Source organism: Crocuta crocuta, unplaced genomic scaffold, assembly GCF_008692635.1.
Source record: "Crocuta crocuta isolate KB4526 unplaced genomic scaffold, BGI_CrCroc_1.0 scaffold1177, whole genome shotgun sequence".
Lineage (NCBI taxonomy): Eukaryota > Metazoa > Chordata > Mammalia > Carnivora > Hyaenidae > Crocuta > Crocuta crocuta.
The window spans coordinates 284,487-309,939 of NW_027527921.1; the positions used below are offsets into that span (position 1 = coordinate 284,487).

General features: G+C 39.6%; 1 protein-coding gene across 1 annotated transcript in view; it reads right to left on the bottom strand.

The window, feature by feature from the left end:
* Window positions 1-23,648, bottom strand: part of LOC144219315 (sodium/glucose cotransporter 1-like) — a gene marked incomplete at its 5' end in the record, with an annotated part of 41,163 nt that extends 17,515 nt beyond the window's left edge. The window contains 5 exon segments of the mRNA XM_077749311.1: window positions 2,359-2,439; window positions 3,492-3,597; window positions 5,307-5,411; window positions 22,205-22,264; window positions 23,544-23,648. Coding sequence (XP_077605437.1) covers window positions 2,359-2,439; window positions 3,492-3,597; window positions 5,307-5,411; window positions 22,205-22,264; window positions 23,544-23,648 — 457 coding nt within the window.
* Between the last annotated feature and the right edge of the window lie 1,805 nt (window positions 23,649-25,453).

Sequence of the window (25,453 nt, forward strand, 5' to 3'; positions counted from 1 at the left end):
CTGGGCACTGGTTACCAGAATGTGTTCACTTTTGTGAAATTTCATCTAGCTACATATTTTTTTTTTTTACAAATAGTTTATTGTCAAATTAGTTTCCACATAACACTCAGTGCTCATCCCCACAAATGTCNACTTTGCACTTTTTGATAAAGTTTACGACAAATACAAAACCAAAAAGATTTTGTGAATTTCTATTCATGTACATAGAAATTTGCCTAAGATATACCTGCAGTAGAATAACAGGCTGCAAAATTTTGTTTTGATTCTGTTAAAATATTTATCTCATAGATTAAAAAAAGATTGTATATATGAAGAATATATCTGGAAGGATATATACAAAATTTATAATACTAGTCTCTGGGGAGTTGAACTGAGAAACTGAAGGCAATGAGTAGTTCACTGTGTATCTTTTTCTTTTGTTTACCTTATGTGTGCACTACCTAAAAATTAAAAATAAAAAATTGCAAATGGATGTACATGGGGTCTCATGACGACTAGTTTGGACAACACTCATTTGAATGTATAAGATGTTATATATTTTTAAAAGAAAACAATTACTCCATTAGTTTAAAATAGTTTACTTACCAACATGAATGCCCTAATTTAAAAAAATCTCTTTACATTACTCAGAAAATGTCTTAGTCTGTTGAGGCAGATATAAGAAAATGCCATAGGTTGAATGACTTATAAACTGTAAATATTTACTTCCCATGGCTTTGGAGGTTAGGAAGTCTGAGGTCAAGTGCTGGTCGATTGGGTGTCTAGTGAGGATCCCCTTCCTGGCTCATAGAAGACTATCTTCTCAATGTGTCCTCAAATGGTGGAAAAAGTGAGGGGGTTCTCTGGGGTCTCTTTTATAAGGATACTAATGCCATTCATGAGTGTTCTGCTCTTATGACCTAATCACTTCCCAATGGCTTCACCTTGGGGGTTAGGATTCCAACATATGAATTTTGGGAGAGAGACGAACATTCAGTCTATAAGAGTAAAGAATATATAATTACTTAGAGATATAATTGCTAACATTAAATGGAATATTCCACCTGCTACTAAAATTTAGTTGGATGTCATTTTCAACTATTGGGGTGAGGGTGGCAGATTTCAAAAATGTTGATATTTAACACTAGTACACAACTAAACACAGTGGCTTAGTGTGTTCTATAGTTTAGAGTTTTGTCATTCAAATTAGTCATTGCTTCCCAATTCATTAAAAAAATTTATCTGAGTATAGCTATGAGTACACCTCATGCCACACTAATGCTTACTGAATGGTAAGACTGAGGCCTATGTGATTGTTTGATTCTATCATTTCTCATTCAACAGGGCTCAACAACACACTCTATGGAACCATAGTCCTTCAACTGTATTCACATACCATTTCAATAATTTTTCAATAACTGAGCCAAAGTTTTTCCTTCTAGATTTATGTAAGACCAATCTCTGATCCATGGAGCAGTGGGTAACACCAACCTCGCTGAGGTCATTATCTTAGCTAGTGGAAGAAAACTATCATTTTAAGGTTAAATGTACTTGCCATTATAGGGATTGTAATGTGTTAGTTCACATATTGGGATTTGGTGTTTAGAGACTCAGCTATGAGCTCTGCTCTTGGTGTGTCTCATGAGCAAGTTACTTAACCGCATAACTCAGTTTCCTCATCTACAAAATGGGGATAAAAATAGTAGTTATGCATCACGATGATGTGATGATTAATATGGATAAATGCCTACATGGTACCTGATACTCGATTCCTACTAGATATTATTTTCATTCTTACTACTTAATAAGCGCCTACATATGCCTCAGACTGCATACTGTGTGCAGGATACAATGGTTTTGGTTCTTAAGAAGTTTTAGAGTTGAGGGATATGATTTATTTATGTGACACAATAAATGAACAATCAAGGTATGCATCACAAAAATATTAAGGTGTGTGTGGTAGTGATGTGAATCCACAGAGGAACAAAGGACATGTAGATGGAATAAGAACAGAATCACATCTTTGGAGGTGGGTCTTCTGTTGACCTTGATAGGTAGATTTAACTGTGTGGATGAAAAGAAGACAGGCTTCTAACTGCAGAGGAAGAGCACTGACAGAGGCACGGGGGGTGGGGGGATGAGTGTGGTGGGCCAGTTGACCACTGTCCTAAAGCACTATAGTTTGTCATCGTCACTCCTATGTCTTCTGAAGTGAGCAGAGGTTTACCTCCCAACTTTTTGTGTGACCTGAGACAATGCTCTAAGTTTCTGAGGGTCTCAGTCTACTCATCTGCAAGATGAAGGTGCTGAAATGGCCCCAGATGGCAATCAGGCTGAAAGATTCCACCCATGGTGTCCAGTCTTCGAAGACTGACTTACCAAAGCCCATTAACAAGATTGATCCCAGAGCCATAACAGCAGCATGTAAGGTATTGGTATAAACCACAGCTGTCAAACCACCTGAATAGGTAGGAGAAAGAGAAACAAAACCAACATTTGAGACTCTCTGTTGAAAGTCACTTCTGTATGCCTATTCTACATGCTTGTCTCCTCCCAGATCTCTCCATTCACACCTTTTGTACCTTTAAGTCAGTAGTTATTACAATAACATGCTTAGTCTTGGTACATCCTGTGTTCTCTCTTTAACATCCCTCATGATCTTTTGTGGGATTCTTATCTTGCCCTTCTATGTCCCAATTTCCCTGTACTTCCCACTTTTTGGATGAATGAAAAGCTGGTAGTTTTCCTAAGTAAAAAAGTACATCTTTAATCACAAAATCTCAGTTTGGAAGCAAGTTAGCAGCATCTTTGGTCTCTACCTGTTAAATGCCAGTAGCACCACACCCCGTTCCTCCCCAGTTGGGACAACCCAAAATGTCTCCAGACATTACCAAATGTCCCCTAGGAAGAAACCCCCAATCCCACTCCCTTGTGCATTGAGAGCCATTAATTGATTGCATTCCATTCCCCATCCTGATCCTCCTCGCTCAGACAGTGATGAACTGCCAAGGACACTCACCAACATCCAAGATTTGCAGTGTGGCTGGAAAAAAAAAAGTGATGAGGGCCCCCCACTCTCAAAACCTAGGCAGAGACTCTGGGACAGAATTACCTACATAAAAGATCCCATCTTATGGCCTGACCAGGTTACCAGGTAACCAGGATGACTGAAGTTGCTGCCTCCCCCTTATTCCTTTTCTCTTTCTATTCTTATACCTGGCAACCAGCAGTGTCAGACCAAGGCCCATTCCAAACATGATAACAGCCTTTCTTGCCAGTGCCCTTGGAAATCTCCCACTGGTCTTATCTGATTTCTAGAGGTTGTATCTCACTTAGGCACTCTGCCTCCATTCTTTTCACTGCTTCATCCCCTCAGGCCTAGCAATATGATCTAGAGACTTAGGGAAAATGCAAAAGCTGAGACCATCTGCCTCAATGTCTAGTAGCACTCCACTATAAGAAAGAGAGCTTTTGTGTTAGTATAAATATCTGTGTTGTTACAGTAACCTCACCTGTGATGGTATAAATGCCAGTGATTGTCAGCAAGACTATGGTGGCCAGATAGACACCTAACCCCAAAACCAGTCTCATGAGCATGGCACCTGTACAGATCTCTACCTGAAATAAATACAAAGGAGACAGGCTGCATTTTCATTTCCAGTTCAATCAACAGCAATACCATAAAGACCCTAGAAGCCATATTCAGGAAGTGGCCTATGGTTAGCACATACACTCCCCCACTAAAGGACACGGGGTGAGGACTACGCAAATTCTGTTGGGAAAAAAGGCTTATGCCCCATGAGTTCAACCAAGGTCAGCACCTTTAAGGCTTGGGTCAATCCAATGAATTCAGTTCATACAACACTTAGCCTATTCCTCTCTAGACCCTTAGAACAGGGAGTGTGCTCAGAGAGTTAGCTGTTCCTACAGTTCTGCCATTAGAAAAAGGCAAAGGGGACAGCTCAACAGGTGCTGGTAAGTTTTTTCTCTTAAAGACCAGATGATAAATACTATAGGCTTTGCAGGCCACATACTGTCACTGCTTTCCATAACCACTGAGAACTATAATAAGCCATTCTTAGCTCAAGGACTGTACAAAGCAGAACATTAGGTTGATTGGCCTGTAGGCTGGATTTATTGATCCCTGGTTTGGCTGGCACTGATTTTAAAGCATCTGTATATCATTTAATTGGTTAATCTCTTGCCTTGTTATTCTGATCTCCAATGTAGGGATGCAATGGGCAGAGATCCTCCCATTATTCACCTATCCATTTACTCACCAAATGTTTACTGTGCACCAGCATAGCAGATAGCCGACAAGGTTCAGAAGACACAGGATTACTAAAACTCAGTTGCTGTCCCCAAGAAGCTTATATTTAGTGACAGAAACTAAATAGGCAATTTCTATGTAGTGTGATAAGTGACACTCACTCAGTTTCTATGTATGTATGTATGCATGTATTTATTTATATTTTTTATTTTAGAGAGTGTGAGTGAGGGACAGGGGCAGAGGAAGAGAGAGAGAGGGGATCTTAAGCAGGCTCCACACTCAGCACAGAGCTCGATTCCATGACCCTGGGATCATGACCTGAGCTAAAATCAAGATGGACACTCAACCGAGTGAGCCACCCAGGCGCCTTTCATTCAGCTGGTTTTAAAAAAAAAATTATCAAGTTCCTTAGGTGCTAATAATTTTCTCAGCACAGTGGGTAATGCAGTGAACAAGCCAGGCAAGGCTCAGGGCCTCAACAAGCTTGCACTCAAGTGGAGACGGCAGATAATCAGAAAGGAAACAGATAAATTACTCTCACATGGTAACAAGTATTACCAAAAACCCCCCAAACATAGTAATGGAGCACAGATTGACTAGGTATGTCCATGGAAGACCTCTCCAAGGAGGTGATATTTGGAAAATTTGGGGGTGGGGGTGGACATTCTAGACACAGTGTAAAACAAGTGTCAAGGGCTTCCAGTGGAAATAAGGTTGGCAGGTTTGAGAAACAGAAAGCAGGCAGTGTGGCCAGAGCCTGGTGAGAGCAAGGGAGGAGACCAGGAGACAAAGCTGCAGAGGCAGGGACTAGAACAGGACATGCTCACAGGTCATACCAAGGGGCTTAGGTTTTCTTGAAATGGAGGTGGAAATTCCTGGATTGTTTTAAGCAGAGGAATGACATCACCTAAGCCCAAGGTTCTCTAGAAATTCAAAGGAGGGACCTGTAACCTAGGCTTGGGAGACAAATAAGATGCCCCTGCTTTTATTTTTTCCAAAGTGTTATTAAACTATTTTTTTCCTATTTGTTTCTTGGGCTGGCTTTTACACAACTCACCAAGATTCTACTGAAGATATAAAGGAATAAGTACAAGATAGCAAGGAGGAGCTGGATCCGGAAACCACCAAACCTCTTTTTCAAATATTCTGGCAATGTCATTACCTGTACAAGTAACAAGAGAAGTCACCACCAGACAGAGTCCCAGAAGAGGCAGACCCACAGGGATGTGTCTTGATCACAATGTGCTGGTCATCATAGAGACACAGCTGATGGGGGGGAGGGGGCAGGGATAGAAGGAGCAGCAAGGTCATGCACTCTGGCTTTGGATTCCATGCCACCTCTTAAGATGGGGGAAGCAATAGTATTGTCTTCAAGAAGCAATCTCCCAAAAGTAGAAGGAAATCTAGCTATTTGAAGATGTGTAACGATGACAAATCACTTTCATGAAATAATCATAGAACAAATTCAAATGCCTTATCACATGCTACAAATATAACAAGTACTCAGGAGAGACAGAACTTGACTCAACAGCTCTTCAACCTGGTCCTCTGTGCCCATGCTCTCATGTGTGTGCTGCTGCTCCAAATAATTCTGTTCATTTTGACTTCCACGGTCTCAGTCTGTGTGCACCCCCACGAAAGGGAGTGTGTCTCTTTGTTTATTAGATTCCTGGGCCTATGCACAGTGCCAGGCTCATGGTAGGTAAATAAATGTTTGTTAAATGTATACCATCCCCACTTCTGTCCCAAGTATTCTCATGTGGGCTGCCATCACAGAGGGTGACAGAGTAGCTTAAGCAACAGAAATGTTATTGTCTCTCAGTTCTGAAGGCTATAAATTCAAGGTGACAGCAGGCTTGGTTCCTTCTAGGGGCCGTGAAGGAAGGATCTGTTGAGGCCTCTCTTCTTGTCTTGTTGATGGCTGTCATCTCGCTGTGTCTTCCTATTCTCTTTCCTTTGTACACGTCTGTGTCCAAATTTCCTCTTCCTATAGTCATACTGGATTAGGGCCCACCCTAATCTCTCATTTTAATTACTTCTTTGAAGGTCTCATCCCCAAATACAGTCATAATCTGAGGTAATTTTCTTGGGATTATGGCTTCACCACTACAGATGTTAGATAACATGGCAAATAAGCTTTTCAGATTTTTAATGCCTCTCTACAAATATTTTAAAATGTTAACAGTTTTATAAGGCATAATTTATGCAGAGTAAAACACTCCCATTTTAAGTGTGAAGTTTGATGAGTTTAGGAAAATGTATCCAGTTATGTAATCACCCCCATACTAAAAGTATTAATCATTCTTTTTTAAAAGATGGGTTTATTTATTTATTATGGGGGGAGGAGCAGAGAGACAGAATCCCAAGCAGGCTCCATGCTTAGCGTGGAGCCCAACATGGATCTTGATCCCATCACTGTAAGATCATGACCTAAACTGAAATCAAGAGTTGGATGCTGGCACAAAAACAGACACTCAGATCAATGGAACAGAATAGAGAACCCAGAAATGGACCCACAAACGTATGGCCAACTAATCTTTGACAAAGCAGGAAAGACTATCCAATGGAATAAAGACAGTCTCTTCAGCAAATGGTGCTGGGAAAACTGGACAGCGACATGCAGAAAACCTAACCTGGACTACTTTTTTTTTTTTTTTTCAGAAACCACTCAGACGGCATCCCTTCCCTCTCACTTCTCCAAGAAGGAAAAGTGGAATGAACCTGGACCACTTTCTAACATTACATACAAAAATATACTCAAAATGGATGAAAGACCTAAACATAAGCCATCAAAATCCTAGAGGATAAAGCAGGCAAAAACCTCTTTGACCTTTGCTGGAGCAACTTCTTACTCAATGCTTCTCTGGGGGCAAAGGAAACAAAAGCAAAAATGAACAATTGGGACCTCACCAAAAAAAAAAGCTTCTGCACAGCGAAGGAAACAATCAGCAAAAGTAAAAGGCAACTGATGTAATGGGAGAAGATATTTGCCAATGACATATCAGATAAGGGGTTAGTATCCAAAATCTATAAAGAACTAATCAAACTCAACACCCAAAAAGCAAATAATCCAGTGAAGAAATGGGCAAAAGAGATGAATAGAAACTTCTCAAGACATCCATGTTATCAGACACATGAAAAAATGCTCAACATCACTCATTATCAGGGAAATACAAATCAAAACCACAATAAGATACCACCTCACAACTGTCAAAATGGCTAATATAACAACTCAGGCAACAACAGATGTTGGCAAGGATGTGGAGAAAGGGGATCTCTTTTGCACTGCTGGTGGGAATGCAAGCTGGTGCAGCCACAGTGGAAAACAATATGGAGGTTTCTCAAAAAACTAAACCTACGACCCAGCAATTGCACTACTGGGTGTTTATCCAAGGGATATAGGTATGCTGTTTCAAAGGGGCACATGCACCCCAATGTTTATAGCAGCACTATTGACAATAGCCAAAGTATGGAAAGAGCCCAAATGTCCATTGACAGATGAGTGGTTTATAAAGAAGATGTGGTATAGATACACAATGGAATATTACTATGGAATATTAGCAATAAAAAAGAATGAAATCTTGCCATTTGCAACTACATGGATGAACTAGAGGGTATTATGGTAAGAGAAATTAGCAAGTTGGAGAAACACAAATATCATATGACTTCACTCATATGAGGACTTTAAGATACAAAACAGATGAACTTAAAGGAAGGGAAGCAAAAATAATATAAAAACAGGGAGGGAGACAAAACATAAGAGACTCTGAAATATAGAGAACAAACAGAAGGTTCCTGGAGGGGTTGTGGGAGCGGGGATGGGCTACATGGGTAAGGGGCAGTAAAGAGTCTACTCCTGAAATCATTGTTGCACCATATGCCAACTAACTTGGATGTGAATTTAAAAAATAAATAAATTATTAATAAAAAATAAAATATAAATGCCTTTGAACCAAAAAAAAAAAGTTGGATCCTTAACCAACTGCTCTACCCAGGTGCCTCACAAAATATTAATTATTCATAATGCCCTGCACAAAATCCCCTAGGGTTTGCAGTTGAGGCCTTCAACACACCCTTGGTCCCAGTTGTCCCCACAGATTTGCTTTTCTAGAATTTTAAGTAAATAGAATCATATGCTATATAACTTTTTAAAGTCCTGCTTCTTTCACTGGCCTGATGCTCTTGAGATTCAACCACACTGTTGCATGACCCCTCTTTCATACTGAGTAGTATACAATATCACATGTTGTTTGTCTACTCTGCTACTGCAAGTTAGATTATTTTTAGATTTGGCTATTAGGAACACAACTGCTGTGAAGCTTCATGTACAAATTTGTGTGTGTACATCTGTTTTCATCTCTCTGGGTTGGTAAAGATCTATATCTAGTAGTGTATTAATACTACTGACTGGGTGGTCAGGTTTAATTTATGAATAAACTGCCAAACTGACATGGTCAAGTGATTCTGCATTCCCTCAAGAAATGTATGAGTCCCAGTTGCCCCACACCCTCCCCAGCTTTTCTCCTCTTAGCCATTCTGGTACAGTGGTATGTTAAGTACCATTTTCCTAGTGATCAGTTGTACTGGACGTCTTTTCAGGTGATTATTTGCCATTTGTGTAATTTTTTTGGTGAAAGAGATACTCAAACGTTCTTGCTACTGAGTTTTAAGAGTTTTTTTTAAACAAAATACATACTGTGGATATAAATCTTTTAATGTAAATATATTCTAGAAATATTTCCTTCCAGTCTCTAGCTTGACTTTTCAGTTTTGTTTTGTTTTGTTTTTATGTTTTTTATTTATTTCTAGGAGAGAGAGAGAGAGAGACAGCGTGAGAAGGGGAGGGTCAGAGAGAGAGGGAGTCACAGACTCAAACAGGCGCCCCGACTTTTCATTTTCTTAAAAATATCTTTCAGGAGGGGTGCCTGGGTGGCTTAGTCGGTTAAGCTTCCAACTTTCGCTTAGGTCATGATCTTGCGGTTCGTGGGTTCGAGCCCCGCGTCGGGCACTGTGCTGACTGCCAGCTCAGAGCCTGGAGCCTATTTCAGAGTCTGTGTCTCCCTCTCTCTCTGACCCTCCCCGCTCACGCTGTCTCTCTCTGTCTCCTAGAAATAAATAAAAATATTTTTAAAAAGTCTTTCAGGAAGCCTAGGTGGCTCAGTTGGTTAAGTGTCCGAATTCAGCTCAGGTCATGATCTCATGGTTTGTGGGTTTGAACCCCACATTGGGCTCTGTGTTGACAACTCAGAGCCTGGAGCTTACTTCAGATTCTGTCTGTCTGTCTCTTCTCTCTCTTGCTGCCCTTCCCCTGCTTGCTCTCTGTCTTTCTCTCTTTCAGAAAGAAATAAACATTTAAAAATTAAAAAAGAAAAACAAGATTCTTTTTAAAAACTCTTTCAGAGTTAAAGGTTATGGGGCACCTGGGTGGCTGAGTGGTTACGCCTCCAACTCTTGATCTTGTCTCAGGTCATGATCTTGCGGTTTGTGAAACTGAGCTGCATGATGGGCTGCAGGGTGATGGTGCAGAACCTGCTTTGGACTCTCTCTCTCCCCCTTCCTGCTCACATGCATTCTCTCTCCCTCTCTCAAAATAATTAAACTTAAAAAAATTTTTAGGTGTGCCTGGGTAGCTAAGTCGGTTAATCATTCAGCTCTTGACTGGCTCAGGTCATGATCTCATGGTTTGTGAGTTTGAGCCCCACATCAGGCTCCGTGCTGTCAATAGGCAGCCTACTTGGGATTCCCTCTCTCCCTCTCTCTTTCTATCCCTCCCCCTACTCGTGCTCTGTCTGTCTCTCTCTCTAAAAATAAACTTAGAGAGACAGAGCACGAGTGGGGGAAGGCACAAAGAGGGAGACACAAAATCTAAAGCAAAGTCCAGGTTCTGAGCTGTCAGCACAGAGCCCCATGCAGGGCTTGAACTCATGAACCACAAGATCATGACCTGATTTGAAGTATGATGCTTAACCAACTGAGTCACCCAGGTGCCCCTAAAAGTAAAAAAATAAACTTAAAAAAATAAAGTTTTATTTTGAAGTTCCATATATCAATTTCCTCCTTTATGGTTTTAGGCTTTTAGTGTCCTGGCTAAGAAATCTTTCCCTACTTAATCACTTTCTTCTTTATTTTGTTTTGCAATAAGGTTTTTTTTCTTAAATATTTTATTGTCAATTTGGTTTCCATATAACACCCAGTGCTCATCCCCACAAGTGCCCTCCTCCATACCCATCACCCCCCTTCCCCCCATCAGTCCTCAGTTTATTCTCAGCATTCAAGAGTCTCTCATGGTTTGCCTCCCTCCCTCTCCCCCACTATTTCCCCCTTCCTTCTGCAATGAGGTTTTTAAAAATTAGCTTTAGGTGTACAAATAATTATTTGATATTTGTATATATTTCATCTACATTTTTGAACAGTACTTTTTCTGGATATGGAATTTGTGATTGGCCTATTTTTATTACTTTCAGCATTTAAATATGCCTTTCGAATGTTTTCTGGCTTCCTCTGTATCTGATAAGAATTCATTTATTAACTCTATCATTTCCTCCCTGCATATAATGAATTGTTTTTCTTTTAGTTCTCTCAAAATGTCCTCTTTATCTTTGCCTTTAGGAGTTTGACTATGATGTTAAACTAGGTGTAGCTTTCTTTGTGTTCATTGGTGTTTGTTAAGCTTTTTGCATCTGTACATTAACATTTTCCACCACACTTGGGATACTTTCAGTTGCTATTTCTTAAAAAAAAATTTTTTTCTGCCTCTTTCTCTCTCTCCTTTCTGGTATAGGAATACATGTATGTTTGACTACTTGATATTGTATCACAGGTCTCTGAGGTTTTGTTTCTTTTTCTTCAAAAATTTCCCCTTTTGTTCTTTCTCCTGGGTAATTCTTATTATCTTCAAGTTCACGGACTTTCACTTTTGTCATTTTGTTTGTGCTGTAGAGCACCTCTTGTGTATTTTTCATTTCAGCTACTGTGCTTTGTCTAGAATTTCCATTTGGTTCTCTTCTATAATAGTTTCAGTTTCTCTGTTGAGACACTCTATTTGCTCTTTCATTAGTATCACATTTTCCTTTATTTCTTTGAACATATTTATAATAGTAGATTTGATGTCTTTTGTTTGTTAAATCAACATCTGGGCCTGCTCAGAGTCAGTTTCCATTTACTGCTTTTTCTCCTAGAATGTGGAGTGTGGGTCATATTTATATTCCCACTTCTTCGTATGTCTAATAATTCTTGGTTGCAGACTGGCCATGATAGATCATATGATGATCTATTCCAGAATCTGATTTGTTCTTCTGAGGATTGCTGTTTCTTGGGGGGGGGTAATTTTCATTTTTTTTTATTGGGGGGTTTTTGTAGGCAATTAACTTGCCTGGACTCAAACTGTAACATCTTTCTGTTATGCCATCCCACCTCCCACTCCCACCCTGCAGTGTATAGCTGCTCTGCTTGTTTCTTCAGCTTCTAGTTGCTGCTAATTTAGCCTGGTCCTCTAGAAGTTTTCCTTGCACTTGAGTAGTCTCACAGTCCATTAAGGTTTCATGCAGAATTTTTGCACAGATTTATATTCAAGGATAATCACCTCTTTGGCTCTCTTGTTTTTTGGAGCTCCATATAAATTTCCTGTTGCTTTCTTAGCCCCCTTTTCTCTCCTCTGTTATGAGTAAGACGCCCTCCACTACCTACATTGTGTGCGTTGGGGAATGTACTCAGTCCTAGGCACTATAAAGTCACAGATCTCACAGGTGTAGCTCTGTCTCTGTAAGATAGAGCTCCCTCTAGTTTGTATATATATATATATTTTTTGGCTCCCTGTGTTCTCATAATTGCATGTGTACTTTGGTGGTCAGCCAGGGATTTGAGCTTTTTCTATCTTACTTTAAAATCCCTCTCTACCTCAAAGACATAAAGATAATCTATACTTCCTTATAAAAGTTTAAAATCTTTTGCCTTTCCTATTTAAGTCTTTTATCAATTTAAAATTATTTTTGTGTAGAATAAGATTCCAATATGATTTTTTTCATATGGTAATCAACTGACCCTCCTTTCCTCAGTGATCTATAGTGCCATCGATATGACAAATCAGGTCCATGTACATGAGTGTTCTTGAGTTTTTTCTCTTTTCCACTTGTTAATGTTTTTATTCTTGTGTCAATACCATATTTTCTTAATTACTATAGCTTTATAGTAAGTATTCATATTTAAAGGCAAATCCTTATTTTTCTTTGATAGGAGACTGTTTGCTATTCTTATGCTTTTGCTTTTTTACATACATTTTCATTTTTCCACCTTTATGGACATATAATAACATTTAACATTGTGTAAGTTTAAGGTATACAACACAATTTGATATACATATACTTGCAAAATGATTATCACAGTAAGGTTAGTTAACTTCTGCATCACCTTATATAATTACCTTTTTTTTTAATGATGAGAACTTTCAAGAATTACCCTCTCACAACTTTTAAGTATATAATACACCATTTTAAAAAATTTTTTGTAAATGTTTTCTCCATTTCTAGGAGAGAGAGAGAGAGAGACAGCGTGAGCAGGAGAGGGTCAGAGAGAAAGGGAGACACAGACTCTGAAACAGGCTCCAGGCTCTGAGCTGGCAGTCAGCACAGAGCCCGACGTGGGGCTTGAACCCACGAACTATGAGATCATGACCTAAGCGAAAGTCGGACGCTTAACTGACTAAGCCACCCAGGCGCCCCTATAATACACCATTGTTAATGGTAGTCACCATACTACTTAAAAAAATCCATGTAGCCATTCTGTGCCTTTTGATTAGAGAATTTAATTCATTTATATTTAAAATAATTATTGAAAGGTAAGGACTACAAATGCTATCTTACTCATTGCTTTCTGGTAGCTTTATAGTTCCCTTGTAATTTTCTTCCTCATGCAGTCTTCCTTTGCAAATTGATGATTTTCCATAGAAGTATACCTTCATTTTCTATTTATCTTTTCTGTATCTACTGCAACCTTATGCTTTTTGTTACCATGGGATTTACATAAAATTTCTCATAGATATAATTGTTTATTTTAAGATGATAAATTTGATCACACACAAAAACAGTACCTTTTATTCACCACCTCAACATTTTATGTTTTGATATCACAATTTATATTTTTTATACTATGTATCCATTAATAATTATAACTATATTTTATATTTTATTTTTTATTATTTTTAAATGTTTAATTTTGAGAGAGGCAGAGAGCATAAGCAGAAGAGGGACAAAGACACACACACACAGAATCTGAAGCAGATTCCAGGCTCTGAGTTGTCAGCACAGAGCCTGACATGTGGCTCCAAACCACAAACTGCGAGGTCATGACCTGAGCCAATGTTGGACACTTAATGAACTGAGCCTCACAGGCACCACAAGTTATATTTTTTTTGTATAAATAGTTTATTGTCAAGTTGGTTTCCATAGAACACACAGTGCTCATCCCCACAAGTGCCCTCCTCCATGCCCACCACACCACCTTCTCCCACACCCATCAGTCCTCAGTTTGTTCTCAGCATTCAAGAGTCTCTCATCGTTTCCCTCCCTCTCTCTCCCACACTATGCCCCCTCTTCTTCTCCCCTAAGGTCCTCCGTTTAGTTCCTCTTAATCCTCCTATACGTGCAAACATATGGTAGCTGTCCTTCTCTGCCTGACTTATNTGATGCCTCCTGTTTTGTTTTTCTTATTCAATATTACTTTGGCTATTCGGGGTCTTTTGTGGTTCCATACAAATTTTAGGACAGTTTGTTCTAGTTTTGAAAAGTATGCTGGTGAAATTTTGATTGGGATTGTATGGAATGTGTAGATTGCTTTGGGTAGTAATGACGTTTTAACTATATTTATTTTTCCAATCCATGAGCATGGAATATTTTTCCATTTCTTTGTGTCTTCTTGATTTTCCTTCATAAGTTTTCTATAGTTTTATCATACAGATCTCTTGTATCCTTGGTTAGGTTTATTCCTAGATATTTTATGTTTTTTTGTGCAATTGTGAGTGGGATCAGTTTCATTCTTTTTCTTTTTTCTTTCTTTTTTTTTTTTTTTTACAAATAGTTTGTTGTCAAATTGGTTTCCATAACATAGTGCTCATCCCAAGTGCCCTCCTCCATACCCATCTCCCCCCTCCCCCCACATCCATCAGTCCTCAGTTTGTTTCTCAGCATTCAAGAGTCTCTCATGGAATGGGATCAGTTTCTTGATTTCTCTTTCTGTTGCTTCATTGTTGGTGTATAAAAATGCAACCTATTTCTGTATGTTGATTTTGTACCCTGCAACTTTGCTGATTCTTGGATCAGTTCTAGTAGGCTTCTGGTGGAGTCTGTTGGGTTCTCTATGTAGAGTATCATGTCGCCTGCGAAAAGTGAAAGTTTGACTTCTTTGCCAATTCCGATGCCTTTGATTTCCTTTTGTTGTCTAATGGCTGATGCTAGGACTTCCAGCACTATGTTAGACAGCAGTGGTGAGAGTGGATATCCCTGTCGTGTTCCTGTTTCTATTTGTGATTAGTTCTTTTACGTATTTAGGTGCTCCCACATTTGGTGTGTAGACATTTATAATTGTTAGCTCTTCTTGATGGATAGACTCCTTAATTATTATATAATGCCCTTCTTCATCCATTGTTACTGTCTTTAAAGTTAAGTCTGTCTGACATAAGTATAGCTACTCCAACTTTTTTTTTTTTTACTTCCTGTAGCATGATAGATATGTCTCCATCCCCTTACTTTCAATCTGAGGGTGTCCTCCTGTCTAAAATGAGTTTCTTGTAGACAGAAAATAGATGGATTTTGGTTTTTTATCCATTCTGCTACACTATCTGTTTTGATTGGGGGCATTTAGTTCGTTTACATTCAGTGTTATTATTGAAATATATGGGTTTAGATTCATTGTGTCCTTTGTGGGATCCATACTTGTGGTGGAGTCTCTGGTATCTTGCATTCCTTGCAACATTTCTCTCAGAGAGTTCCCCTCAGAATTTCTTGTAGAGCTGGTTTGGTGGTGACAAATTCTTTCCATTTTTGTTTATCTGGAAACACTTTTATCTCTCCTTCTATTCTAAATGACAGGCTTCTGGATGGAGGATTCTTGGCTGCATATTTTCTGTTCATCACATTGAAGACCTCCTGCCATTCCTTTCTGGCCTGCCAAGTTTCTGTAGATAGGTCTGTCACCACTCTGATAGGTTTCCCTTTGTATGTTAGCGCCCTTTTCTCCCTAGCTCCTTTCAAAATACTCTCTTTTTCCTTATATTTTGACAGTTTCACTATGATATGTCGTTTCAAGTTACGATCGATTCAAGTTACGTCTGAAGGGAGTTTTCTGTGCCTCTTGAATTTCAACGTCTAGTTCCTTCCCCGGTTGGGAAAGTTCTCTGCTATAATTTGTTCCAGGACTCCTTCAGCATCTTTCCCTCTCTCTTCCTCTTCTGGGATTCTTATGATATGGATATTGTTCCGTTTGATTGTATCACTGAGCTCTCGAACTCTTCTTTTATGTTCCTGGAACAGTTTATCTTTTTTTTCTAGTTTCTTCTTTTCCTATAATTGTGTCTTCTAAATCACTTAGTCTCTTTTCTCCCTCTTCAATCCGTGCATTAGACGCCTCCAGTTTATTATGTATCTCATTTATCACATTTTTTAATTCATCATAACTATTTTTAAGCTCCATAGTGTTTGTAGCCATAGTTTCTTTGATGTCCTCCATGCTTTTTTCAAGCCCAGCGATTAATTTTATGATTATAGTTCTAAATTCTTAATCAGTTATTTTGCTTATATCTGTTTTGAGCGGTTCTTTAGCTGTCAATTCTTCCTGGAATTTCTTTGGAGGAGAGTTCTTCCTTTTAGTCATTTTGGTTAGCTTTCTATCTCTTATTAGTTTTAAAAGCTTGTTATGCTCTCTGCACCTGTGAGCGCTCTTGTACCAAAGAATGCTCTTTTACTGTCCAGGTCCTGTCCTTTCAGAAAGTGTTCTTTGAATGGTATCTCTTGGTCTCTCTTGTTGAGACCTTGGTTATTTTATTTTCCTACTGGTAGTGGTTTTTGGGACTCTCCACCATGTGTACTTTGGCTTGTTTCTTGCGGTAGCCCTGGAAAAGGAAACAGACAAACACGCAGTGAACAAAGGCACACAAACGCACACACAAATCCAACAAACACGCAAACCAAAGGAGAAAATGAAAAAGAAAAAAGAGGGAGGAGGGAAGGCGAATAATAAAAACTAAAAATACACAAAAAAGAAAAAGAGAAGAGGAAAAAAGAAGAAACCCAACAGACAAAGAACAGTTTATAGCATATAATCAGATTTCCCAGCGACAAATAAATAGCCAGTGTATGCAGTGTTGGTTGAAGAGCATAGAGAAAGAGAGAAATGACAGGGTGGGGATGAGGCGAAATTGGAAATGAAATGAGGAGGCAGAAGAAATAAGAAGCTTTTTTCAAAGAGTGAAGGAGTGGAATATGGTTGAAGAAGAGGTGAAAGAAAGGACGCTGGTGTTATCCAGAGAAACTATATAGTCTGATTACTCCAGAGAAAAAGATATGAAAAGGTAGGTAGGAGTAGAATTTACATGTAGAGAATGGATTAAATGTGACTGTTTAAGCAAGCCAGTGACCAGAATTAATCAGGGAAATGCATCCATATTGGTCTTGCCCCTGGTCCGGTTAAAAAAAAGGGGGGGGGGCGCCTGGGTGGCTTNGGGCAGCTCTCTAGCAGGAATGGGCATGGTTTGGTCCAATGCGTCCTTAGGGAGTCCTGCCTTGGCGGTTGTGGGGAGAAGACTGGGTGTGCTCCAGTCCCTTCTTGAACAAGGGCTGCAACTCACTTTTTTGAGTGTGTAAACTCTCTGTGCCGGGGGCACAGCCACGGTGGGCTGTGCTATATATCCCAGGCCAGGCCTCGTTTCCAGATACCAGTCCACGAATCTCACTGAAATTGCTGGAAACACAAACTCGCATGTGATCTCCTCAGGGCAGTCCAAAGCCTCTTGCCTTCCCCCTGGGGATTGAGCCAGAAGCCGGTGCTCCTCTCTCCTCCAGGTCGGGTTGGTGAGCGAGGAGTCGTTTCATCTGGGTGTCGCCTGGGACGAGTGCATCCCGCCTAGGGTCAGCTGGAGAGCAGGAAACCGGGTCCCTTGTGTCCCATCTCCCAAAACACGAACTCGCGGGCAAATCTCCCAGTTTTAAGCCCTTCGCCTCCCCTCTGGGGATCCAGCCCAACCAGAAGCACAAAGGCGCGGCCGCGGCGCATCAGTTTCCCTGGGGATCACCTGGGACGAGTGTGTCCCGCCTTGGGTCAGCTGGAAAGCAGGTAACTGGATCCCTCTGTGTCCCAAGTGGAGGTTTTTCTCTTCTCCAGCGACAGGGACATTGTCTTGAACAGTTTTGGCTTCTCTCTTTCACCTCTAGACTCCCCGCAGAGGGGGATTGCTTCATCCCTCTGTGTCTCTGATCCTGGCCTGATTTTATCTTCACCAGTTCACACTCACACTAGAAGGTTTTCTCAGCAGACTCTGTCTCCTTTTCCTCCCAAAGTCCTGGATTCTGTAAGGGTTCCTATGGCTTCAGGCCTTCTCCATGAGAGATATGAGGGCGAGTGCAATGTACGGAGCTCCCTACTTCTACTTCATCTTGCCCCTCATCTTATTTTTATTTTTTTACTATTTATTAATTTGACAGAGATAGCAAGAAAGAGAAAGCAAGCAAGTGGTGGAGAGGCAGAGGAGAGAGAGAATCTTAAACAGGCTCCATGCCCAGCACATAGCCCAATGCGGGTCTTAATCTCATGACCGTGAGATTGTGACCTGAGCCAAAATCGAGTCAGATACTTAACCAACTAAGCCACCTAAACACTCCTCTCCATTTCTAAAGGATAACTTTACCAGGTAAAGTATACTTGGTAGACAGGTTTTTTTAAATCACTTTAACTATATCATCTCTCTCTCTTGACCTGCAAGGCTTCTGCTAAGAAATCTGCAGATAGCATTATGGGGGGTTCCCATGTACGTGCAGATTTTTCTCTTGTTTAAATTTTTTTCTCTTTGATTTTAGACAATTTCATTATAAGAAAGAGAATATAGTTTGGGGTTGAAATTTGGTAGGGGGACCTAGAGGCTTCATAATCTTGGAAATCTAAATCTCTTCCCAGAGTTGGGAAGTTCTCAGCCACTATTTATTGAAATAAGCTTTTTGTCCCTTTCTTTCTCTCTTGTCCTTCCGGGAGCCCCTGATGTGTAGGTTGTTTCTCTTAATGGTATCCCATAGTCTCATACCCTTTCTTATCTCTTTTTCATTGGCTCCCTTGACTGAATTATTTCAAATGAACCGTTTTCTACTTCACAGATTCTTCTACTGGTTGCAGTCTGATATTCATGCTCTCTATTGCACTTTTCATTTCATTCTTTATATACTCCAGCCCCAGAATTTCTGTTTGATTATTTTCATGATCTCTTTTAAACTTCTCTTTCCTCCATGTATTGCTTTCCTTACTTTATTTAATGTTTTTCTGTGTTTTGTACGTCACCAAGCTTCTTTCAAACAACTATTTTGCATTCTTTATCAAACAAATCTCAGATCTCCACTTCTTTGGAGTTGGTTACTGGAAACCTGTACTCCTCTGGTGGTGCCATGTTTTCTTGATTTTTCATGTTCCTCAAAAAATATTTTTTTAAAGTTGGTTCCATGACCAGTGTGGAGCCCAATCTGGGGCTTGAACTGCAATCAAGAACTGAACCGAGATCAAGAGTTGGATGCTTAATTGACTGAGCCACCTAGGTGGCCCCATGTTTCTCAAATTGTGTATTGCTGTCTTTCAGGTAGTAGTCGTCTCTTCATCTTTACTGACTGGCTTTTGGAGAAAAATACATTTGTAAGCCCTGCTAGAAATTCTGAGGATTTTTCAGACCTATTCTATGCATATACCTGCTCCACACTTCTTGTTCCTTTTTTGGGGGAATCCTTTTTAAGATTATATGTCTTCTCTTGATCCTGCAAAGCCAGGCCAGGTTCTGACAGCCTTCCCTTTGCTTGCTTTACCTAGGGCAAGGCTGAATGCTCTAGTTTCTGTGCTTTCTGCCAATCTCAGAGTCAGTCTGGCTTTCTGTGAATACTAACTTTCTGCAAAAAAAAAAACAAACAAAAACAAACAAACAAACAAAAACCACACAAAACTTGCTCTTGCCACCATCAGAGGTGCATAAAGGGAGCTGGCCAGTGGGTGAAGGTGTATGTGGGTGAGATGTGTGGCATGTTGGGGTCCCTTTGGGCCAATTGAGGGGATATGTAGGTGAGGAGACCCCAGTGGCTCACTGGTAGGTTTCCTAAGTCTGCAAATCTCTTAGTAGGATTCATGTTCTTCTAACGCCATCTGAGAGCCATGGCTGCTGTTCTCTCAGCCACTCCCCAGCCCCCCAGAATGTGCAGCACACCTCCATTTTCTAGATGGGGTGAGAAAGCAGTGGGTCTTCTTGGCAGACTTCTGCACAACTGGAGAGCTGAGCACTTACTCCCATGCTCTCAATTTCCCCTGTGGGAGCAATTTCAGGCTGAGAAGGTCTCTCTTGGCACTTAGCTGTGCCACCTTGGGGAAGGGGTGGGACATAAGTACACTGAAACTCTTCTTTTCACTCTCTTCATTACATCCAATCTTGGATTTTCTTTTCCCAGAACATGTGCTAGAACTTCTCCAGTGGATTTCTGGTCTTCCACAAAGGCCAGCTTACCTGTGGGTGATTACTAAATTGGTTTTCTTTGAGGAAAGATGGTAGAAAGCTCTTTTTCCACCATGTTGATGATGTTACTGCACATTTTTCACAGATGTACAGGCTAGACGGTCTCTGTTCTCTCTCAGCTGGACACTGGCATGTCTTTACCCCCTTATTTCCTACATACATTTTATTTAAAATATTTTTTAAATTTATATATTTTGGAGAGAAAGAGAGACCCTGAGCATGAGCAGCAGAAGGGCAGAGAGAGAAGTAGAATGAGAGGAAGAGAGGGAATTCCAAGCAGGCCCTGCAATGTCAGCATAGAGCCTGATGCAGGGCTCAAACTCACAAACCATGAGATCATGGCCTGAGCTGAAATCAAGAGTCGGACACTTAACCAACTGAGCCACCCAGCTGTCCCTTACATACATTTTATTTATTTATTTTTACTTTTTTAAACATGTATTTATTTATCTTTTTTATTTTTTTAATTAAAAAATTTTTTTTGTTTTAAGCTGTTAAGGTTGTGCTTGTTTTCTTTCATTTCTTTTTTCTTTCCTTCTCCTTCATTCTTTTCTTTTTTTCTTTTACAAATAGTTTATTGTCAAGTGGGTTTCCATATAACACCCAGAGCTCATCCCCACAAGTGCCCTCCTCCATGTCCGTCTCCCCACTCCTCCCCACACCCATCAGTCCTCAGTTTGTTCTCAGTATTCAAGAGTATTTCATGGTTTACCTCTCTCCCTCTCCTCCACTATTTCCCCCATTCTTCTCCCTCTTGGTCTTCCGTTAAGTTCCTCCTAATCCTTTTATACTTGCAAACATATGGTATTTGTCCTTCTCTGCCTGACTTATTTCGCTCAGCATAACACCCTCAAGGTCCATCCATGTTGCTACACATGGCCAGATTTCATTGTTTCTCATTGCCATGTAGTATTCCATGGTATAGATAAACCACATCTTCTTGATCCATTCATCTGTTGATGGACACTTAGGCTCTTTCCATGTTTTAGCTATTGTGGAGAGTGCTGCTATGAACATTGGGGTACATGTGCTCCTATGCCTCAGCATTTCTGTATCCCTTGGGTAAATGCCTAGCAGTGCTATTGCTGAGTCATAGGGGAGTTCTATTGTTAGTTTCCTGAGGAACCTCCACACTGTTTTCCAGAGGGGCTGTACCAGTTGACATTCCCACCAACAGTGTAGGAGGGTGCCCGTTTCTCCACATCCTCGCCAGCGTCTAGAGTTCTCTGATTTGCTCATTTTAGCCACTCTGACTGGTGTGAGGTGGTATCTCAGTGAAACCACATCTTCTTGATCCATTGATGGACACTTAGGCTCTTTCCATGTTTTGGCTATTGTTGAGAGTGCTGCTATGAACATTGGGGTCTATGTGTTCCTATGCATCAGCACTCTTGTATCGCTTGGGAAAATTCCTAGCAGTGCTATTGCTGGGTCATAGGGGAGTTCTGTTGTTAATTTTTTGAGGAACCTCCACACTGTTTTCCAGAGGGGCTGCACCAGTTTACATTCCCACCAACAGTGTATGAGGGTGCCCGTTTCTCCACATCCTCGCCAACATCTAGATTCTCTGATTTGCTCAGTATAGCCACTGTGACTGGCATGAGGTGGTATCTCAGTGTGGTTTTATTTGAATTTCCTTGATGAGGAGGGATGCTAGCATCGTTTCATGTGTTTGTTGGCCATCTGGATGTCCTCTTTGGAGAAGTGTCTGTTCATATCTTTTGCCCATTTCTTCACGAGGTTGTTTCTTTTTCGGGTGTGGAGTTTGGTGAGTTCTTTATAGATTTTGGATACCCTACATATAGTTTGGAATCAGCAAGTCAAGTTTCTAAAAAAAATTCTGTTTTGAATTTCATTCCAAGTACAGACTAATTTGGAGAGAACTAACATTTTAAAGATATTGTCTTCTAGTCATTAACATAGTTGTGCTCTTCGTTTATTTAGGTTTTATTTTTAAATAAATTTTTCAAACGTTTTCTGTAAAAGCCCTAAAAAGTGAACCTTTGAATAAGGTCTAGAGGGAAAGAGCAAGCAGTTACCGACCTCTGTGTATCCAAGGCTGAGTGATGTTATTTTAGGCATTTCTCAGGGTTTAGGGAAGTCAGTAAAAGGATCAAAAGACTGAGAAGTTTAACTTGCCTCTACATGTATTTTTATGTACATATGCAATATTTTTAAGAAAAAAATTCTATAGAAAACTGATAATGGCTACTCACCCCAGCCTTAATGTAAATAGGAGAAAATATCCAACCAAGAGCACAGAGCAGAAATGGAGCCTGAAACCAAGAAAGAGAATTATGTCAGAGTTCCATCTAGGGCAAGCTCTTATATGAGATGCAAGCTCAGTGACTTCTGTTTTGAGACTAACAAATGTATCAGTACTGGGAACCTTATAAATAGCCCAAGCACATACCTTCCAGTACAATGAATTACTTACAGGCACATGATCTTTGCCTATGGAAAAGTGTTTTCTTAATTTGGTGGGGTGAGGTTTAGCTGAGCAAGTTGTCACATAATTATTTTTAATTTATTGTTTAGCTACTTCCAGATAGAAATAAAGGTGGCTAATATATAAATTATAGCTAAAAAAAGAAAAGAATATCAGAAACCATTCAGAAAAATGAAGACGAAATACTACCAAAATTTCATATTAAAGTTATTAAAATTAAGTAATAAATTTGGCTCTGGCTTTCTTACAAAGAAAGGGTAAGGGAAATTGAATTTATAAAGGAGATGCTAGTAAATTCTGAGAGGTAAATGGTGGTAAAGGCCAGGGCTTTTGGCTTGGTTTGAAATCATCTCTGCTAGAAGTAGCCTTTATTTTTGTGGTCTACAAGAAGAAAGATGAGACTCAGAAGGTAGGGAGCTTTCTGATTTATCCAGAAAAGTCAGATGATTTTTATAGAGATAAGTTAATAAGCCCAAGACTATAAGTTCACTTATATTTAGGTGACCAAATTCTAGGTCTTACAACAAATGTGTTCCACAGATTAAATAAATAATCCATTTCATAGGTTTTATGGTTGAAATCTTGTATACCTTAGTAGGTCAATTAAGAGTTTTGTAGTAATTAGTTGAATATCTTGAAGAGTACAGTAGAGCCCACTCTCAATACATACTGCAATACATACATAGGCATATACATATATATACACGTGCATATTCACATGTACATATGGAGACATATGTGTGTATACACATAAAAACGTATATATCTGTATGCATATCTAAACATCAATGTGTATGTATGCATATATTTAAATATTAATATGGTCTTTTATCTTTTCGCTCCCTGGCTAGTCTCCAAAAAGTTCTTTGTTCATTGTATTCTTATGGCCTTTGGGATGTAACATTCTCTGTCTTTTCATTAACTTCATTAACTAAGAAGAATGCAAACTAGCACAATTTTGAAAGTCAAAGACTTGGTTCTTTTTTCCATGACTTCTCGAGAAGTTTTCATTATTTACCAGAGAGAGAAAACAAGTTTTATGTGTAGCAGTTTTATTTGGACAATGATAAAGAGGGAGGTTAGTTGCTGCACAGGGTATTACTTACATTCCACTCAAAGGTCCCAACAGCAATCCCTGATATCACTGCTATGCCAGCCAGGCCTATGAAGTGGCCACTGACAATACTGGAGGCAAAAAAAGAAGCGCCTATCTGAAAATCAAAAGGTGATTACTTAGCAGAACTATCAGTCCAGCTCCAAGAATTCATTTTCACAAATGTAAACTGAATTTTCCATTTTCTCAAAAGGGATTATTCCCTGGGCAGATTTCCCATTTGTGTTTCTTGTACACAAACACCCTACCTACAAGTTAGAAGCCAAGTGAGAAAGGAGAATATAAAAAAGGAAGAATGGCCATTTTTATTTTGCCACCTTTCAGATGCTCTACCAGCTTACTTGCAATTCCCTAAATGCATAAATATTAGCAGAGTGCAAGTTCAACATTTTCTAAGTAATTTTAAAATATCAATAAGTTAACTGATTGGCTGCAAGAGACTGGTTAAAATACTAAAGTGCATGAATGTGGTGAAATACAAAGTAGCATACAGAAATAATAAAGGAGATTTTCATTAAACAATAAGGTAAGCAGTATGTATAATATAATCACATTAAAAATTTACATATGTATCTTATGCTTGCACAGATATATGGTTATATATGCATGGGAGTGGTTCTGGAAATATATATATAACAAAATATTTCTGGAATTATGGTTATAGAGATGGAATGAGGAGAAAATTTCAAGTTCTATACTTAGATGATAACTTTTGGGCTTTTTACATTCAGCATCAGTTTCTTTCAAAAGAAAAAGTTCCTGAAGGTATGAAAATGAACAAAATCCCTCCTACATTAGTAAGTTTTTTAATTGAGTAGAGATAGCCACTCCATTCAAAACCAAAATCCAACTATTATGCTTTTGACATGAGCTAGATTTAAAACCAAATTATCAAAAGAGATTGAAAATAATGAAGCCTTTTATGTACAGACACCCCAGCATTGACAATATTGACATAAGATAAAGAAGCAGGCAAGATCAAAGCATTACAGACACCTGGGTGGCTCAGTCAGTTAGGTATCCACTCTTGATTTTAGCTCAGATCATGATCTCATGGTTCATGGGTTCAAGCCTTGTGTCAGGCTCTGTGCTGGCAGTGTAGAGCCCGCTTGGAATTCTTTCCCCCCTCCCCTCTCTCTTTTCCTCTCTCTCTCTCTCCCCCGCCCTCTCTCCCCCCTACTCTGCTCGCTCTCTCACTCAAAATAAATAAATAAACTAAAAAAAAAAAAAAAGACCAAAAGCAGGCATCTGGGGGGCTCAGTTGGTTAAGTGTCCAACTTCAGCTCAGGTCATAATCTCATGGTTTGTGGGTTCGAGCCCCACGTCGGGCTATGTGCTGACAGCTAGTTCATAGCCTGGAGCCTGTTTCAGATTCTGTGTTTCCCTGTCTCTGACCCTCCCCTGCTCATGCTGTCTCTCTCTCTCTCCCCTAGAAATAAATAAAAACATTAAAAAAAAAGAATAAGCCATGTAAAATTAAAAAGAGAGAGAGAGAAAGAAAGGTCAGTCAGTCACATGGAAGGCCTCAACAAGAGCAATCAATACCCATCACGTATCTGCTAATAAGAATATAGAAGAGGAAAGAAAACCAAAGTGGCAAAAATCATTCTTTTAGTTTCCTTTACTAATACCATAAAATATTTTCTTCATGAAGCAATAACCCTAACAATGAAAAGAGAAGTCACAGCAAAGAAATTAATAAATCATAACATACATAAACATTGCGAGGCTAAAGGAGGTTTCTGTCTTTTGAAAACCACCACAAGTGTCAGTTTTACAAGGGAATGTGGGAAGCGGATTGCCATTTCTCTGGGTACATAAAACACGACTTCAGGTCTAAGTGGCTCAGGCAAAAGACACAACCCAGGAATAGGTTATGCTGTTGGAATCTTCTGCAGAAAA